Source organism: Abramis brama (assembly GCF_963993115.1).
Source record: "Abramis brama genome assembly, chromosome: 6".
Lineage (NCBI taxonomy): Eukaryota > Metazoa > Chordata > Actinopteri > Cypriniformes > Leuciscidae > Abramis > Abramis brama.
This window is the reverse complement of record NC_139968.1, coordinates 12,274,702-12,294,207: the sequence shown is the minus strand read 5'-3', so window position 1 is coordinate 12,294,207 and position 19,506 is coordinate 12,274,702. Positions and strand designations below refer to the sequence as shown.

At 38.5% G+C, this 19,506-nt stretch overlaps 2 protein-coding genes across 2 annotated transcripts; one reads left to right on the top strand and one right to left on the bottom strand.

Annotated features, from left to right (window-relative positions):
• Positions 1-435: 435 nt before the first annotated feature.
• Positions 436-10,564, bottom strand: cand2 (cullin-associated and neddylation-dissociated 2 (putative)). Its single transcript, XM_084117970.1, has 15 exons — positions 10,372-10,564; positions 8,886-9,029; positions 8,658-8,812; positions 8,460-8,583; positions 8,125-8,381; positions 6,643-6,748; positions 6,366-6,511; positions 5,881-6,167; positions 5,663-5,804; positions 3,919-5,421; positions 3,680-3,775; positions 3,409-3,578; positions 3,098-3,262; positions 2,850-2,957; positions 436-775 (listed from the first exon to the last, which is right to left on the bottom strand). Exons 1-15 carry the CDS (start codon positions 10,437-10,439, stop codon positions 551-553), a joined length of 3,696 nt encoding a protein of 1,231 aa, XP_083974096.1. The 5' UTR covers positions 10,440-10,564; the 3' UTR covers positions 436-550.
• Positions 10,565-10,684: 120 nt separating this feature from the next.
• sec13 (SEC13 homolog, nuclear pore and COPII coat complex component) lies at positions 10,685-18,834 on the top strand. Its single transcript, XM_084118121.1, has 9 exons — positions 10,685-10,847; positions 11,577-11,621; positions 11,703-11,818; positions 11,895-12,046; positions 12,135-12,268; positions 13,231-13,364; positions 15,254-15,374; positions 15,640-15,786; positions 18,384-18,834. The coding sequence occupies exons 1-9, from the start codon at positions 10,845-10,847 to the stop codon at positions 18,492-18,494; spliced, it is 963 nt and encodes a 320-aa protein (XP_083974247.1). The 5' UTR covers positions 10,685-10,844; the 3' UTR covers positions 18,495-18,834.
• The last annotated feature ends 672 nt before the right edge of the window (positions 18,835-19,506 follow it).

Below are 19,506 nucleotides of genomic sequence, written 5' to 3'. Positions count from 1 at the left end.
TTGGTCTTTCATGTGGAAACTCCTTACGTGTTTGCAATTTGCATAATAATGCTTTAAAAAGTTAATTGTCAAACTTATCTTTACAAAAGTTCACAATGCTGTTGAAATATGTGCATAACATGAAATAAATATATTTTTTATCAGATTAGATGCAGATTATTAGCCACTCAAACCCCTTTATCTAAACTGCTCTTCTTAACTGTTGTTCTCGCACATCCACCATGTTTGTAGTTTTCTAACATCTTACTCGTTTGTAGTTCTAGTCGGATCCTTGTCCAACATGGGTTGCAATGTTAGCCGTTTGTGTTCACGGATCTGCACTTTAGATTTTAACTGGGAAAAGTAAACCATCCGGGTATCTTCGAAATACTCATTTCAACATACTATGATTTGGGATGCACTAATTCTAACTTCGAATACTATTTAGGATGGACAGTATGCGAAATTGGGATGCGGTTTTGTAGAAATTAAGGTTCGAGCTTAAAGTATTTATTTTCACATCAAAACTAGAACATTGCAGGATTTGTAACCACAAAATATAAATGGAGTCCTAGCTAGTGTCCATTGATTCCACAGCCCCTGTTAAGGGGTCCCCTTGAAGGCTCTCGAAGATGGTGGCCATCTCTGCATTGCTTCTGATCTGGTTGGCGAAGTCTGCCATAGCAGGGCTCTTCTCCACCTCGCTGATGGACAGCAGGGCAGCGACGGCACGCATGGCAGAGCGCCGCAGCTCTTCCTGTTTCTCAAACTCCTGCTTCACTGAACCAGCTTTCACCTTTATATAGAAGAAAAAAATGTGTATATATATACACAATTGTTTACTGAGAAGCAGTGACTTGATTACATGTAACCTGGATTATGTAATTGTGTTCCAAAAATTGGTAACACTTTATTTTACAGTGTGTTACATACATGTACTTACCATAGTAATAACAGTAAATTATGCATATTACATGCAACTAACCCTCAACCAAACCCTAATCCTACCCTAACCCTATAGCAAGTACATGTAGTTGCTTAATATTACTCAGTACTTAAATATATAATTACACTGTAACGATGATGCCTTAAAATAAAGTGTAACCCAAAAATTAAGTACTTGTAATTGGGTTATATTACATTTTAAAATACTCATAATCAGACTGCAGTTAATAATTGCTATTCTCACAATGGCAGTAAATTATTCATAATGCATTGATTCTGTCAACTACTTTCTTCATATCTTTTAAATTCTTTTAAAACCTACTGCTTATATACGTTCAGAAGGACTTCCAGGTTTGTAAATGCACAAACAGACCAGTCGCTAGTCATGTGACTATCACTGAAAACTGAGCAAAACGCAACATTTGATAACTGCATTTACAGAAATCGAATTATCTCAGAATTGCATATCTAATCAACTCTTCACAAACACATTTATTATTTGAATTATCACTCAGAGTCTTTTAAACGTGTATTGCTGTCTCTGGAAGGCTTTTGTCTTTCAGACACAAAATTTACAACTTCATGTCATTTCATAGTTACATGCAATGCATGGATTCTTCAACTTTTTGGTCAGCTGAAACTCTATATTTACTTGAAATAAGCCCTGAGATTTTAAGTTAATAAGTTAGGTCAATATTAAAATTAAGTCTAAAATGTTGTTTAATGGTCACATGATATGCAGATACTTTTTTTGTTGTATTTATTGAAATAATGTATCAATAGTAGGATTATAAATAGCAGTTATGATATGACATTCTGTGACAGTCTGTACTTTTTTATTAATTTAAATGCATTACAATTACCAATTAAAAAACATGACATTGTCCTTTAGCAAACTTGCCTATAAAATGCAATAACTGAAAAAGTAGATTCGATTTTCGTTATTTTATTTCCGTGTTCATAACTGCTGTTGCAAAACAGGCACATAAACAATTTATACACGAAAATGAGTTTTTACGTGCATATGATACGCATGGGTAGGTTTAGTAGTGGTGTGGGGTACGTATGTATTGTACGTTTGGGTAGGATTAGTGTTGTGGGGTGCATGTGTGTTACACGCAATAAAGTGTGTATCATGTACGCGAAAACTGCGTATCATATGCACGTAAAAACTCATTTTCGCGTATAAAGACTCAAGAGTGGGGTACAACACAATAGCTACTGTACCTATTTATCTAATTTATTATCGTAGGCCTATGTATAGCTCACCTTTTACTGCACTATGATTGTGAAGCACATCCTCGTGCTTTCTGCCAATGTGACGCTTTAGATTCCAATGTGAATCTTTGCTAACTCGCACCGTCTCTCCACACTCCCTTTCAATTTCTTCTCCCTGCTCGTTCTTAACTTCGATTTTTACTGTGCATTTATGTATAAGACTTGCAACTTCACTAAAACAATATTTGAACTCCATGACCTATTGCTCCACTCTTGCTTAGCTATTGTCTCGAACTTGCAAATCACCAAAGTGCATTCTGGGTTGAGCGAGCGTCACTGAGCTGGAATGAGCGATCAACAGCGTTTCTCAGAAATCATTTACTGCTCCTTTAATGCACTTCATGTTGTTTATAACAAAGAATGGTGTATATTTTCTTATTCTTTGTATTTTTATATCAATATGGTACAAGATTATCCTATTCAAATCAATGTGATAAACGAGTTAGTTCAAAAGTAATCAAAAAGTAGTCATTATTTCCATTATATTCCCTTAAATGTGTAATGTAATGGATTATGTTGCTACCTACAATTTTTGTCATGTAATTAAGAATCAGTAAATGACTACAATTTGTAAGCAATCTTCCCAGCAATGCTTAGAGGACAACATCCCATGTTTTGTTACAAACCACTGTCATTGTAGGTCTTACCTTTGTAGTGCAAGTAGCTTTCAGTGGTTCCACTAATCTGTCCAGCCTTTGTACCACAGCAGCTGGACACAGTTTAGAAACTCTGGCGAGCATAATGAAGGTCAGCATCTGAAAAACAAGAAACATGAGCATCTTAAAGGGAATGAATGGTGAAAATATGTTTGCTTTAATCCTATGTAATGCATTGGACAATGTTAAATCATAATGCAATCGCATCAGATCCCTACCTCACCGAAAATATAACTTACTTTAATGTCATAGTGGTCTTTCAGGCCTTCCTCAACGTGATTCAGAAACTCAAAGATATCCAAACAGTCCAGGCAGCTGTCCAGCAGAGTGTACATGCATTCAAACGCCGCCTTACGGACATCCAACCCATCATCTACCGTGTGCTTGAAGGGGCCCATCTCAACCTGAGATGTGATTTAACATGCCACAATTTGGTAAGATCTACAATTACACTTTCAAATGAATTCTTTTTCAGGGTTTGTGTATAAGTATTTACAATATTTTACACATATGGCAGGTTTCATGTGCCTTTACTGTTCATAATTTGTACCTCTCGAACAAGGTCTTTTCTGATCTGGGTCTCATTGTATAGATGTGGGAGAAGTGATGTCAGAAGTCCACGGATGAGGGAAGGTTTGTTGTGGGCAACTGAATTGAACATGACTAAAGCCACTCGCCGAACATTAAGGTCAGGATCCTGGAGTGTTTTCAGGAAGTCACCTAATAGCAGAATTGGTGCAAGGGTTTAAGACAGTATCTATCATGCATTCACCAAAAATGTATATCATTTACATTTATCATCCACAGAAAAGCACATTTACCAATGCATCCTTTGAGGAGTGAGTCTATGGGCATAGGGTGGTCTACGATAGTGAACTTCACTGCAGTTACAACCGTACTGCGGGAAAGAGGAGACCCTGGAAGAACAATAAATGCTTGCTTATTGCTTATTTTTGTGCAGCCCAGTCATGTATATCAAACACTTCACTTGATTAACATGTTTTGAAACTAACCCATTATCTACTGAGGAAAGTCAAGGTAGTGTCTCGTCTCATATTACCTGAGGACAGTTGTTTCTTTAGCCTTGGTAGGAGTTCAGATGGACTGACCAATGTGAGTTTCCCCAAACATTCGGCTACAATATTGCGAGTGCCCTCCTCTGCGCATTCACAGTGCTTGAACAGCAGAGCCCAGATGCTCTCCACATGAGGCTTGAGACTTTCGGCTGAGAGAGCACTGATCATTTCCTTGAGGGAGTGCAGAAGCAGGTACTGTCTCTTTGGTTGGCTGCCGATCTCCTTGAGCATGAATGGCAGATACTCCCCTAAGTTTCCAACACAAATGTTTCCCAGGGCGAAAGATGCGGCAGATTTAACTTCCTCATTTGGAGAACTGAAGGCTTCCATCATGACTCCCTTCAGCTCCTTGTGGCCTTCGAAGTTCACAGACCGTCCAATTTCCCCAAGACACAACAACGAGAGAATCCTCACCGACTCGGATGATTTGGGGTTCTTTACCTCCTGAATAAGGTTGGTAACCACTCCAGAAGCTTCTTTGGGACAGACGGTCGACAACGCTGCTACACATTTTGCCACAGAGTAGTAGGACTGTTTATGCACAGACATGGAGTCAGTCGACTTTGAATCGTAGTAAGGCCCTCTCAAGGCTTTCAGGAGGTCACTGTAACCCATGTTGTTGGACTTTGTTGCTACAAGAATCTGGAAGAACTCAAGTATTGAACTAAGAGCACCTCCTTGTAGCAGTGGAGAGTGGACTAAGTTAAGCACTTCAGGTAAGATCGTCCCCCCAATTTTGCTCAAAGAGGACGGGCAAACTTTGGCCATACACGTGATCAGCGTTATGGCTACCTGTGAGATATGCATATCACTCTCCTGAATCAAAGCAGGTACCTCACTCAGTATGGACTCTATCATAGGGGGCTTGAAGCTGTCGCTGTAGTTTGTGACCATCACATTCAAGGCTGTAATCGTGTTCAACTTAAGGGCCCGCTGGTTTTTCCGCAAGAAGGATCCAAGCATTGGAATCCCCTCTGTTAAAATGGGTCTTAGGTCAATTTTAAGTGGCGAGGAAGCGACGAGAGTTAAAGTCTTCACTGCGATAAGCCTGGTGATTTCATTTTTAAGCCTTTCCAGAAATATCTGCAAGGTGGGCTGCAGGTCAGCACCAAGCTGGTCACCCAAATGACTCAAAATGTGGCCCATGCAGAAAATGGCCCGCTCTTTCACTTCTTGGTCTATGTCAGCTGCCTTCAACCTCTTCGAGGTGCAAGCAAACACGTTTTTTATATAGGGCTTGGCGTCAAAAGAGGTGGGCTTGTCCAGTGGCCGCATGAGCTTGACAATCTGCTGGGTGACTTGGAGGGCCTCAGATGTGATTTTATAAAACGGGTCTTCGACACATTGGATCACCGCTGGTAAGATGACATTAATGTGCGGGTGGAAGATCTCTGGGTCGTGGCTACTCAAGAGAACATTGAGGAAAGAAAGGGCATCAATCTTCATATTTGAAGAGGTCGACTTGTCTGTCAAGGAGTAAATAATACCTAAAGAGAGAGAAAATCTGAAATGAATGTATACACCGAAAATAATATGCTACAGAACTGGTTAAAGACTAAAGAGTGCAATTGGATGCAAAAGATTCAAGGGCAACTTGATAGTTAAAGTATCAGGTATTAATTTATTACAATAATATAGCGATTAAGTGATTAAACTCAACAAAGTAAAGACCATCATTGTCCAACTCTTATAGCATAGCATTTAATGCTAAATATCTTTTAATCTGACCTGGAATGAGGGCAGGTATGTGCTCTCCTAGTTGACTGGGCAGCACATTAGCCATCTCTGTCAAGAGACTGAAGCAACCTTGCCTACTTCTCAAGCTCTTCTCCTTTAGCTGTCGGTGTAAGGCTTTTACTATTGTCGGTACCTGTAAAAGCAGATGAGAGCTATTTTAGGAGATATGCACCATGTAGTTTGGGTCAATAACCTGCGCACAACCACACCTGTTTCTTCAAGAGAGAGACCGCCGGCTCCTCTTTAGCTCCCGTGTCCAAACTGGGGCCATGAGGGTGTCGGGTCTGTCTGAGCAAAGCCACAAAGGCTGAGAAAATGTCAGTCTTAACATTCTCCTCGCGTTCTTTGAAGCGGGACACCAACGTTGGGCCTACAGATCCATAGAGCTCCACCAGCAGATCCCTGCGACTGCTGATTATCGCCTCCAGGCATTTCACAGAGGAGCGCCGCACCTTCCAGCTCATATCCTCATCATCACTGTACTCATCATCAGACTCTATAGATTACAAGTGTGTTGACTGTGAAAAACACACTCAGAGTGGGCAGCACTACATCCGCCATCTGCCTCATCTCATACATAGCTAGAGAAACTTTGAGTGTACCATTAGTAATGATTTTTAATTCTTTCCAAAAATATCATATCAAGATGGAATTATAACTCCTAAAATTGCACAATGATGGTCAAATAAATCACCCTGATCTTCATCCTCTCTTTCCTCAATGTCCATACTGTCATCCTGGTCATCGTCAGCATCGTAGTTGTAATTGGGGTCGTAGGTTATGTACTTCAAACACAACTTGATAATTGTTGGGATGTGAGGGGACATTTCCTTTGGACATCTGACAAAAAAAGAATTTCTGACTTAATATCTGACATACAAGTTCACACAGAGAGAGAAAGCATTGTGTCATGATGAAAAGTTATAAAAGTTATTAAAGTTATAAATCAAATAATGTAGACGCAGTTTCACCTGCTAACAAAAGCTTCGAAAGCTTGAAAGCAGAACTCGCGTAGCTCATCATCTTCCACGTTACAAAACTTCACCACCATGGGTACAATCTTCTCCAGGTGTTCACCTTCATATCATAAAAGACTCAATATTAATACAGCAACCATGTCATATTCAAAATCTCCAAAAGACATTTTAGTAGGGTTGTGTCCGAAAATATACCCTTAAATAAGGCACTATTTGAGGGGATGGCCATTTCTAGTGGTGTCCGAAACCATAGTGGACGTTATTAAGTGCACTCATTCAATCCCATAATGTATCGCAATAACGAGTACAACCGATGTATGCTTTACAGCTAGAGAATACCCATAATGTACTGTGTATTATTTATTTGCAAGAATGTAGCTCCTACCAAACTTGTACACGCCGTTTAGACATAGGCTTACTTCTGACTTTGTTTTTGTCCGTTGCTGCTTTGGCCATGACAAAAACATACGCACGAAAGCCGGAAAACAAACGCTGGTTGGCCTCTCACGTCCAAATTTGAGGAAGTGGTGGGGGAAGTGACGTACAAATTTTTTGAGCTCGGGTTACTACCCGAACCCCGAAGTTACGTAGTGCCAGTAAAAGCGATACAGACCCCGCCAGGCTATGGCAGACGTGTCATTCAACCTATTGTAAGTCGATGTACCATCACAAGGGTCTTGGAAATATATTATGAAGGTTGAAAAGCTACATAGTGTTGCTTTAAATTGTTTAATTAAGGTTTATACAAGCTAGTTTCCATGACAGAGTTCTTTTATCTTAGCCTACTACTGGAGCTGCCAGTTTGCTAAGTTTCAAATGATCATTAAACAGCAAGCACCGTTTTTGTGTCTGTCCCTTTAAATGCAAATGAGCTGCTGCTCCCAGCACAGAAGGCGGAGCTTCAAGAGCTTGTGTCCTTTTACCTCACAAAGACATGCACTGGAAATTTCTAAAACTTTTAGCCTTTTATGTTCAAACCGGAGTCAGAAAGATGGAGAGACTCAAGAAGAAGTGACAACATGTAGACAACATTTCTGAATGGTTAGTTGGTGAATTTATGTAGCTTCTAGTCATTGATTAGCATATTCTGTCTTGATAATCTATAAATTGCGTTCCCGGGGGCGGGGTTTATGTAAATTTTAGGGTTGGTGATGTTACTAACCTGGGAGGAATGTTGTGTAGTCCCTACCAGACATTTGTTGTAGTCCTTAATAAGCAATTTCTTTAAAAGGAAATATCTCCATTTGCTTTGAACTTTGAGCGTTGTAACTTTGCAGATGTTGTTTATGCTCAAACAGCAACATTACACACTAACTAAAGTTAAAAAAGTGAAATCATATTCAACCACCCCTTTAACTAGATTCATTTTTATCTTTGCTAGTCTCTTCAGCTCCCTCTGCTGGTCACATTAATACTACATTCCCTCAACATTGACGGACATAATTCTTCTAGCATAAATATAAAAGCAGCTCTCACCAATTCTGTGTCCTCCTCGTCTGCTGACCGTGGCCAAGCACTGGATGTACGTGCGCACGTTGGAGGAGGACGGCCCGCGGGACAGCTCGCCCATGAGGTGTTCGATGAGCTGAGTGAACAGAGCAGGGCTACAGCTTGGCACCAGGTGACCCAGCGCGATAATAGAGCGCTTCCTTACAGCCATACGAGGACTCATGAGCTGGGCGAGGAGACCGGTCAGAATCGACTGATGGAAGCTCACCAGAGGAGTGCTCAGCCTGTCAAATAATGCATTAGGCTGATGGGGGCATGTTCATAAAACACTTTTCATGCAAGTATAAGGCACTTTGACCAACCTGCCCAACATGTCGGAGAGAATATCCAAAGCCTCCAGCTGAATGGACACGTCGTCTTGCATTCCCAATGCTCCAATCAGCTGGGACGTGATCTTCCTACAGACGTTGACTGTGAGGCTCAAACCTTGAATACAATACAACAAGTATAACCAAAGAGATCCTAAGAAGTCGGAAATCTCTATAATGTCAGCATGATACCAGCAGATGACGATGGCAGTTCAGCGATGACGGTCTTCAGGCCCATGCTGGAAATGTCCCTCAGCTGCTCTTTGTTGGACACCATGTTGGAACAGAGAGTGTCCACCATCATCTCCACCTGACACTCCTTCACCTTTCCCACGAGAGGACCAAGACTACACGAACCAGAAATAATCGTGATTATTTCATCACGTTCATGTTCGGAAGAAAATCTGAGGGAGAAGATACCATTTGACGGCCAGATTCTGCACTTCTCCGTTTTTGTCCTCCAGGAGTTTGAGAAGCATGGTCACGACTTTCCTCTCGCTCTCCTCGTCCAGTTTGATCGAGTCCTTCTGGAGCTCCATCATCAGGTCATTGGCTGCCATAAACCTTTCATTTGTTTCAGCAAAGTGCTCATCAGTTTTGATGTTCTTCACCACCACATTCCTCAAATAGCATGGCACATGTCCAAAACACACGGTATCACCATGGTAAATACTAGCGAAATAGTGGTACTTAGTTAGCAAAACTGTCTGGTGTGGAAACCCATTTCTTCCACATAGAGAAAAAAACATGCTTTTGTAAATCATATTATGTGATGAAAAGTTGAAAAGATGACACACTAAGTCATAATTGTTAGATAAAAGTCAAAATTATGACATAAAGTTTGAAATATGACATACAAAGTCAAAATGATAGTTATGACCCTAAAAAGTATAAAATTATGACATAAAAAGTTGAAGTATGACATAAAAAGTTGATATTCTTATAAAAAGTTGAAATATGACATAGTCATAATTATAGTTATGACATTAAAAAAGTACAAATTATGACATTAAAAGTTGAAATTATGACATAAAAAGTTGAAATTTGACATAATATGAAGTCAAAATGATAGTTATGACATTAAAAAGCTGAAATTCTTAAAAAAAAAGTTTAAATATGACATACAAAGTCATATGTATAGTTATGACATTAAAAAATCTAAATTATGGCAGAAAGTCATAATTTTGTTTTTATGTCAATTTCAACTTTTTCATCTCATAATTATGACACTCATAGTTATTACGAAATCTGTCAAAATGTCGACGTTTTATGTAATAAAACTTAAATAATAAATTAGTAGGTCATCATTTCAACTTTATTTCATAAAATATTTTAGTCATAATTATGACGATGGATTTTATTTAGTATGTCATAATTTCGATTTAGCGTGTCATAAAAGTATGACGCAGTATGTCGTTAGACTTTTATTTAATTATCACGACTTGTATGATATATTTTTTATAATTACCAAAGCATGATTTTTTCCCCCTCATATGCCGGAAATGGGCTTCCATAATTTGGGAACAGCAAATTAGAAACTGAATTCTGTGGGAAGCGTTACAGAAATCATAAATGTTAATTAATTTAATATTTAATTAAGTTTGACTGGGTTTACATTTCCAATTAGGCTATTAACCAAAATACAAATATAATATAGTGTATTGAATAGTCAACATAAGTTAAAATTTCATGCAAACAAATCATCGTTTTCAGTAGCCTATGTCCACAACAGTTTACATTTACAAAAGTAGCCAATGTTTATTCCACTTCACTATTTTTCAAAGGGTTAATATAAATCTGAAAATGATTATTTAAGCCACAAATAAACTGCTTTGTCATTGGCCTATTTTAGTAAACATTAGTCGTGAGTCTGAAACATGCGTCTATAACACACACACTGTCTTACCGAAAGTCTTTGTCAGTTGATGTCATTTTTTCCAATAGATTGGAAATGTAAAAGGTGACACTCGACATCTTGACTTTTTAAAAGTAACGCACTTCACTGAATGACGATGTAAAAATTACTATAGAAAGTTGAGCTTGATGAAGACCATAGCGCCTGGCTGGACACTGGGCAGACTGGGACATATGACACTCTCGGACAGTTATAAATAGATATGCGGGCGATATATATTCATTTAACTCGCTTTTGCCGCCTTCTGCTGCAGCCAGTGTGAACTGCAGGACGGGGACGGAAGAATCGAGCGGAACCTTTCTTCTGTTCCACCCGGAGACTTTAGCAGGGGGAGCACAGTCGGCACTGAGCGGTCAGTCTCTGCCACGTCGGAAATACTATCAGTGTTTTCATTTCTGAAGAGCAGAAGAGCAACTAGAGACGTTTTTTAGTTGAAGGAGTTTGTTGGAGGGATATAAGCAAATATGGTGAGTGTTACATTATTCATATTCTCAGATATTGAAGTGCTCGGATTCTATAGTTTCATAATGAATGACCGGATGGAAAATGAATGCATTTTACATGTCTGATTACGAGATTAAAGCTGTTTAAAGAGTTATTTGGATGTGGTTCGATATTCAACTCTTTATAAAAACAGCCCTGATAATATAAAACAGTTATCTTTGATTATGTACATTAACAAAAAGTGCCATGCTATTACTGCGATGTTTTCAGTTTTTCCACTATTATTATTATCATCAGTCAGTTTTAGCTATGTTGGATCCGAGTTTAATGAGCTGTCAACTACTTAATTAGTAGTAATTTTTGTTATATTTACTGTTGTAAATTGATTAAAATATTGTATCCAGTTAATAACTTGAAAAAGTATTAAAAAATAATAAAATAACAAATTAATTAATTAATTGCTCATATCAGTATTAAGAAAAATACCCCCAAATAATTCATATATATATATATATATATATATATATATATGTAAATAATTTGTATAAATAATATTTAATTATATTTTTGTTCTCTTTTAAATTCTCTCTATCAAAGACACTGTACTTTGGTAATTCTGTGATTTTAATCTGTATTTTAATCTGTCTCTTAGTTTAATCTGACGCGCATTAAAGTTAAACATCATTAATACGTTTTCGACAAATACCAGTTTAACTGACATCTCCGCACATCTGCGGTCTTGTGTGTTTCAGGTTTCGGTCATTAACACGGTGGACACCTCACATGAGGATATGATCGTGAGTATCTCCATCCATCTTTACTTGTACTGCATGTTTTTTTCAACGTGGCATGACTGTGATTTGTGGTTCTGTGTTCAGCATGACGCTCAGATGGATTATTACGGCACCAGACTGGCCACCTGCTCCTCCGATCGCTCCGTCAAGATCTTTGATGTCAAAAACGGAGGGCAGATCCTCGTGGCTGATCTGAGGGGGTATGAGAAGCGCGCGACTAAAACCAGGGTTTCCGTGGAGTCGATTTGAACTCTAATTCTGATTCTGTTTTGGCAGCCACGAGGGTCCCGTGTGGCAGGTGGCCTGGGCTCACCCCATGTACGGCAACATCCTGGCGTCCTGCTCCTACGACAGGAAGGTGATCATCTGGAAGGAGGAGAACGGCTCCTGGGATAAGATGTACGAGTACACGGGCCACGACTCGTCCGGTAACTTCACGCTTTTTGATTCTCGTATCAAACACTGTGACAGAAATCCCTCCCGCTGTGGACAATCACACATTGGCTTCTCCTGCAGTGAATTCTGTGTGCTGGGGCCCGTATGACTTCGGGTTGTTTCTGGCCTGTGGCAGCTCAGATGGGGCGATTTCAGTGTTGACCTGCTCTGGAGATGGACACTGGGATATTAAGAAGATCAACAATGCACATACAGTGAGTTTAGCCTTTATATGAGATCTTAAAATATACATATACAGGATTCTAATAATTATTTTATTTAAGTATGATTAGGCTTCATAACACATTAAAAAAGTGGCAACACCTTTTGCATTCCCGGGTCAGTTTTGACCCGGTGGAGCGCAAGTTTATAAAATCTTAACTTAACTAAAACCATATTTGAATCAAGCACTTCAGTAACACTTAATTTTAGTGTCCTTGTTACACGTTACATGTTGCATAATTACATACAACTAACCCTAATTATTTCTCAGTACTTTAATTTATAATTACACTGTAACATTGACACTGACATAAAGTGCAGCTGAACTTCTCATTAATTAGTAAATGTGCAAAAAAATCGGTTGCACTTTATTTTAAGGTGTCATTGTTACAGTGTAATTTTATGTTTAAGTACTGAGTAATAGTAATTAACTACATGTACTTACTATAGGGTTAGGGTAGGATTAGGGTTTGGTTGAGGGTTAGTTGCATGTAATTATGCATAATTTACTGTTATTACTATGGTAAGTAACATATGTAACAAGGACACTAAAATAAAGTGTTACCAAAAAAATCAATATTTTTGAGTTACAATGCTATTACTATGTTATTTCTGTATTATTACTTTGTCATAGCCTTTTACACTTAAAATAAAAATAAAAAAAATAATAGGAATCCTTTGAAATTTCACATGAACTACAGCAAGAAAGAAAAGATGCAAAAACATTATTTATAAAAAATTGTATTTAATATTTTTATAGGTGCTTGATCTGTATAGGCTCTTTGGGAAATTATAAATCAAATTTTTGATTATTTGAATGCTGATTGGACAATACAGTGTTCTAGACGTGCAGTAAAGAGGCTTCAGTCGAGTATGTCATATAAGACTGGCGAAATGTATTGTACTTCCTGTTATTTGAGTTTTTTTGACATGGCTTCTCTGGTGTTTCTGTCAGATCGGCTGTAACGCTGTGAGTTGGGCCCCAGCTGTTGTCCCAGGGAGTCTTATTGAGCAGCCAACAGGACAGAAGCCCAACTTCATCAAGAGATTTGTGTCTGGAGGCTGTGACAATCTGGTCAAGCTGTGGAAGTGAGTTCTCTCCTTATTTTAAAGTGCACAGCGACGAGCACCTGCTGCCAGCTACTACACTGGGTCATAAATACACCAAAATATATATATATATATATATATATATATATATATATATATATATATATAGGCTAGTTTTTATTTTCTACATTGTGCTGATTGTGTGAGGAAATGTGTTTAAATATAATACAATGGTGCTGATAGTGCTACATTCTTACTGTTTCTCACAGCATTATCAAATTAGCCAAAAATATGTCATGTTATTCATAAAATCGCTCGCATATGCGACTGAATCTTCACTTTGGGCGACTAAATCATGTCTATCATTAGCCATTAGCTAATAAATTCTATGTGTTAGAGGTATGTGTTACTTAATAAGAGGTTAAGTATCAGTTTAGCATAGATGTATTTTCACTCGTTGAACACTCTGACTGAGCGCTTGAGAGTTTCGCTCTCCATCAAGTGATTCTATACTATTTCAGTTCATCAATGGATGTGCAGGGAACCTGTATCTGTTCTCACACACACGCAAAGAGAGAGAGCGAGAGTCTTGCACACCACGCAGTGTCGACGCGCTACATTTAAATGCTATTTTTTTTGTATTTTCCTGTCAAAATAGCTGAGTTCATTCAGAATTATTCCGTTTTTAAGAACAAGCAGAAGATATGCGGTTTCTCTGGTAGTGGGCGGAGCTAATGCGCAAACGGCAATCTCATTGGATGGACCTGGAGTGAACGCTGATAACGTGATTAATATTCATGAACCCAGCAGCTCATCAATCCTTAGTGTGTTGTATATTGTTATTAGTAGTAGTATTATTATCTTTTAATAATAATAACTATTATCTTTTTTTTTTTTTTACAGAAAGAGAGTGACCAACAATATCTTAAGCATCACCAGTCCTAAGTTCAGTTAAAATGACAAATATGCATTCATACATGGTTACCAAGTTTTAGTTCTAATTACTCGAAGTTCTATCATTAAGTGCTTGATTATCATAATATCATAATATAATGCTAGATTGACTGGTGTTAAGAGATATTCAGATATTTAAAAAGATGTTTTTTTTTTTACATTTTATAATATACATTTTATAATAGTATATCTGTCTGGCGAGTAAACAAAAAAATGACTAGCCAATGGCGATTCTATTGCCAAGGTGTTCGTAGAGGGTTGAATTTAGTTTTGAAGGTCTCCTGTAGTAGATCTACAAGCATCAAAAGTCAAAAACGCTTTAAATTTCTCATAATGTACATCATCTAATTTCTAAAAAAGTCTGAAAATGCTTTGTTCGAAGATTCGGCCTCTCTAAACCCCTCCTTTCCGAGAGCTTTCTTTGCTCTGATGGTCCCATCGGTTGTGATTGGTCTACTCTGCTCTGATTGGTCTACTCTGCTCTGATTGGTCAGATGGCCAAGTCTGTTGTGATTGGTCTACTCTACTTTGATTGGTCAGATGGTCCAGCCTGTTGTGATTGGTCTACTCTGCTCTGCTCTGATTGGTCAGATGGCCCAGTCTGTTGTGATTGGTCTACTCTGCTCTGATTGGTCAGACGGCTCAGTCTGTTGTGATTGGTCTACTCTGCTCTGCTCTGATTGGTCAGATGGCCCAGTCTGTTGTGATTGGTCTACTCTGCTCTGATTGGTCAGATGGCCCAGTCTGTTGTGATTGGTCTACTCTGCTCTGATTGGTCAGATGGCTCAGTCTGTTGTGATTGGTCTACTCTGCTCTGATTGGTCAGACGGCTCAGTCTGTTGTGATTGGTCTACTCTGCTCTGATTGGTCAGATGGTCCAGCCTGTTGTGATTGGTCTACACAACAGACTTTCTTTCAGGACACAATAACTTTATTTGTCAAATTATGTACTGACATTCATACTTTCTTCCCAGAGAAGAGGATGGCCAATGGAAAGAGGACCAGAAGCTGGAGGCGCACAGTGATTGGGTGAGAGATGTTGGTTGGGCTCCTTCCATTGGTCTGCCCACCAGCACAATCGCCAGCTGCTCACAGGTAATCAACTCTAATCTACTCTAAATGTTCTACTGTGGGACTCTTCCAGTATCAATGTGAATGATAATTGTGATAAAAAATTAAAAAAAAAATTAAAGTAAACTGAATACATTTTAATCTTATTTTATTCCTGTAGCTCAAACAATAGAACATAGCGTCAACAACGCCAAAGTGGTTTGATTCCTTGGGAATGCTTTTGTTAAAATGGTTTGTATAATTGGTCTGCAAAATGCATAAATCTATTTCATATTATATTATACCATAGGATGGCCGTGTGTTTATCTGGACGTGTGACGACCCAGCCGGTAACACCTGGACGGCCAAACTTCTCCACAAGTTCAATGACGTGGTGTGGCACGTGAGCTGGTCCATCACAGGAAACATCCTGGCTGTGTCAGGAGGGGACAACAAAGTACGTACCTGTCAAATATGACCCTAGAATTTGAATTTAATGTCAAAATTTATTCATCCTCGTATTTACTGTCACTTTTGATTAATTAAATATTATAAAATAGTATTAATTTTATACTAACCCCCAATGTATGAACCGTATCTACTCCGAAACTACTAAAAATGACTAATTTTAATAATTTATTGTAGCAAATTAAATAAAAAATGTTTAAAGTAGGAACTAAAACAATACTGTAGTTAAAAAAGTTTTGAATATTTATATATAAAATATTTTAGCATTTTAATTATATCCACCAATATATTATTATAATGAGCAGTGTTTACCCAAATATATTTTACTTGCATACTATTTTTTGCTTTTTAATACATGAAGTTTTGAATCAGTTCATTAAAATGGACAGTTTAAACTCTACACCTTTTTGTCTATTGAAGTTTAAATAGCAGGCGGTAATAGACAGTTTTAACTCCCTCATTTACAAGAATGGATCATCAAACTAATGACAAATAAAAAGCACACTTAAATCAGTGTGATATTGACGCTGTATATTTAGAGGACAGGCCGGGAATGTGCTTTGACATTGTGATTCATTGACTTTTCACCATGAAACTAATGTTGACGCTCTTTGGATGTCATCCCATGGGATTACGGAGTAAAGATGCTGCCGTTGGAGCCGATTTACCCAGCATCATTACTCATTTCACAGTGCGCTCTCAGGTTCAGGAATTAATGACAGAGGTTATATCACCCAGCACTCGGCCCGGCGTGAGGGAATCCGTCCCTGACATCACCGTTTATTTAAATAAAGACGCTTTCGGTGAGATGCTCTGCCTTGTAATTATTCACTGCGGCAAGCGGCGGGTCGAGCCATTTGCTCGCCGACCAACATGCCATTATCTGATGCATTTAGAAAACAGACAGCTTAATAATGCAAAAGGGCTCTGAAAATACACGCAGGTTAACAGTCCTCTCTAGGTGCTTCTAGAGAGCTAAAGTAGGCACGTTTTTGTTTTGTCCGTTACTAATGGTGTGTACGCAGTGATTCTTGAAGGTTTTGATTCCTTGTTAGCTGGCCGTAATCATCTTACGCCACGCTACACTGAAAAAAATTGTGTAAATGGCAAGTATCAACATGGAATTTTAAAAAGTATTTTCTTGTAAAACGTTCTCCAATAACCTTGGTTTTATCTAATTATTTTTTTTAACTAAGTATAGATGAGCTTTGGGGTGTGTTCACATTTGTAGTTCGGGTTCTCTTGGCTCTTTTGTTCCGGACCAAAAAAAAAGAAAATGATACATTGTTCGCACTTGGCATGTTTGGTTTGATTAAAACGAACCCTGGTGCGATTGCTCTGTTAGTGCGGTTCATTTGAATAAGTGTGAACGCTGCCATCTGAACCCTGGTGCATCAAACAAGAGGACCGAGACGCTGAAAAGACGGGTCTCGCTCCGCTTCCTAACAAACTCTGGTGCGGTTCGACTGAAATATGAACGCAACATGGACCAAAGACTTGTGAACGAATCTAAAACAGGAAGATGAGACCCTAAAAAGGACAGAATGCTCATGCGTATCTGTTTTTTCTCATCATAGTCGTGATGTTGTCCATCACAGTTCAGAACAGGCATCAGAACCACGTCGTCTCGCAGCAGATCTGTGTGTGTGTGTGTGTGTGACGGAGGGATTCCTGACGATGTTTTGACTCCTTTACACATTTTATAAGCTCTTCACGAGTTCTCATCTGCTCAAAATACCATCATATGTAGCTACGCACACACAGCGAGTGCATTTAGCCCAGCAAACAGCATTAATTTGGGTCTATTCGGTACGTTCTGTCGCGAAATATACGTCATAAAAGCCGACCAATCAGGTTGTGAACGTATCCCTATTCCTTTAGGTTCGGTATTTTTAGTTTCGGTGATAGCAATGCCAATCTGACACCTTTAGTCCTAACACCCTTAGTCCTAGTTCGCTTAGCGTTCACATTGCCGTCCAAACCTAAAGATAAAAACAAACAAAAAAAAGGCTTTTATGGCGTATATTTTGCGTCTGAACTTACCAAACCTGCAAATAATGGTATTTTGAGCAGCTGAGAACTCGTGAAGAGCTTATAAAATGTGTAAAGGAGTCAAAACAGCATCAGGAATCCCTCTGTCACACACACACACACAAATCTGCTGTGAGATGACGTGGTTCCGATGCTTGTACTGAACTGTGATGGGCAACATCACGACTATGATGAGGAAAAACTGCTTGAGCATTCTGTCTTTTTTAGGGTCACATCTTATGACATCATGTCCTGTTTTTGGTTCGTTTGGAAGTGGACGAGACCCATCTTTTCAGCGTCTCGATCCTCTTGTTTGATGCACCAGGGTTTCTTTCACACTTGTTCAAATGAACCGCACGAACAGAGCAATCGCACCAGAGGTCATTTTAACCCAATCAAACATGCCAAGTGTGAACACACCCTTAGATTGCTTCACTGACACTGGAACTGGAAGACGTGAGGCTTCCTTTTACCTAACAGCGTTTTTAAAGGGCTCATTCAAGCACTAAAGAAATTACGTCATTGAAATTGTTTGGCATTGACTTCTGCTCATAGGTGACCCTGTGGAAGGAGTCAGTGGACGGACAGTGGGCCTGTATCAGTGACGTCAACAAAGGCCAGGGAGCCGTGACCTCCATCACAGACAGCCAACAGAACGAGCAGTGAAGCCCATCTCCTCTCAGACCAGCGGGACACCCCTTCTGCCCTCAAAGACTTTCCTCCAACGCTAGAAGTGCATCTCACTCCCAGCCGGCAGAACCAAAATCTATTTTTTTTTTTCAACTCTACCCTGATTTTTACATAATTTCCATTGGTTCATTTACAGACCAGATGTTTGAGCTGATTTGTATTGTTTGTAAAGATTCTTAACATGTCGATTATTTTGAGAAGAAAAAAATTATAATGAATGAAAACTTAATTCAAAAATATTGGACACATTGGACATTAGTGTGTTTCAAGACCTGGATGAACATTGAAGAATAAAGTTTTCTACACTAAACTATAACTAACTTGTTTATTAGTATTATATTACATTATATAATTATTAACAATATATTCATTGTGTGTGTATATATATATATAAATAACAATTTGTTATTAATACCATATGAAATATCTCACACTGCAATCATTTTAATGAACTTTTAACCCTCATTTTAATGAACTTGGTGCTCTGGCATTTTTTGACTGAAAAATTTTACGTTTTCGTTTTTTTAGCATTATTTACTTCATTGGAAACTTGGCAAAGGTTTTGGCACTTGCTGTGTGAACACACACACACACACACACACACACACACACACACACACACACACACACACACACACAAAAAAAAAACATCTATTGTTCAATGTCAAAAATGCGAATTACACCTAGTGGAAGCGTTTGGTACTGCGCTCAAACAAAATCTTACTGAAAGCTAATTTTTTGAGACATCAACCTCAGATTTTTAAAAACTCTTTTAGATGTATGGCTTTGATTTTTCTTTGATTGAACTTTTTCATTTCAGCAATAATCTGCCAAGAGTCTTCTTTAAAAAGAGACCAACCATAACAGTTTAATACATCTTAACCGACAGTCTTTGTCTTAATTGCTCCGCGCCTCTACATCACAAATTCCTCATACAAATTCATATTTATTAGCCATCAATTTGCCAAAACATAAAATAGTTATGAAT

What these genes read in the sequence shown, in the direction of transcription:
- cand2 (XM_084117970.1), bottom strand. Translation starts at nt 10,439, where the DNA reads ATGTCGAGTGTCACCTTTTACATTTCCAATCTATTGGAAAAAATGACA. An exon ending in CATACCTGCCCTCATTCCAG is followed by an intron (nt 5,422 to 5,662) that starts GTCAGATTAAAA and finishes CTCTCTCTTTAG; the next exon opens with GTATTATTTACTCCTTGACA. An exon ending in GAAAAGACCTTGTTCGAGAG is followed by an intron (nt 3,263 to 3,408) that starts GTACAAATTATG and finishes ATCACATCTCAG; the next exon opens with GTTGAGATGGGCCCCTTCAA.
- sec13 (XM_084118121.1), top strand. An exon ending in CCTCACATGAGGATATGATC is followed by an intron (nt 11,622 to 11,702) that starts GTGAGTATCTCC and finishes TTCTGTGTTCAG; the next exon opens with CATGACGCTCAGATGGATTA. An exon ending in CACGGGCCACGACTCGTCCG is followed by an intron (nt 12,047 to 12,134) that starts GTAACTTCACGC and finishes CTTCTCCTGCAG; the next exon opens with TGAATTCTGTGTGCTGGGGC.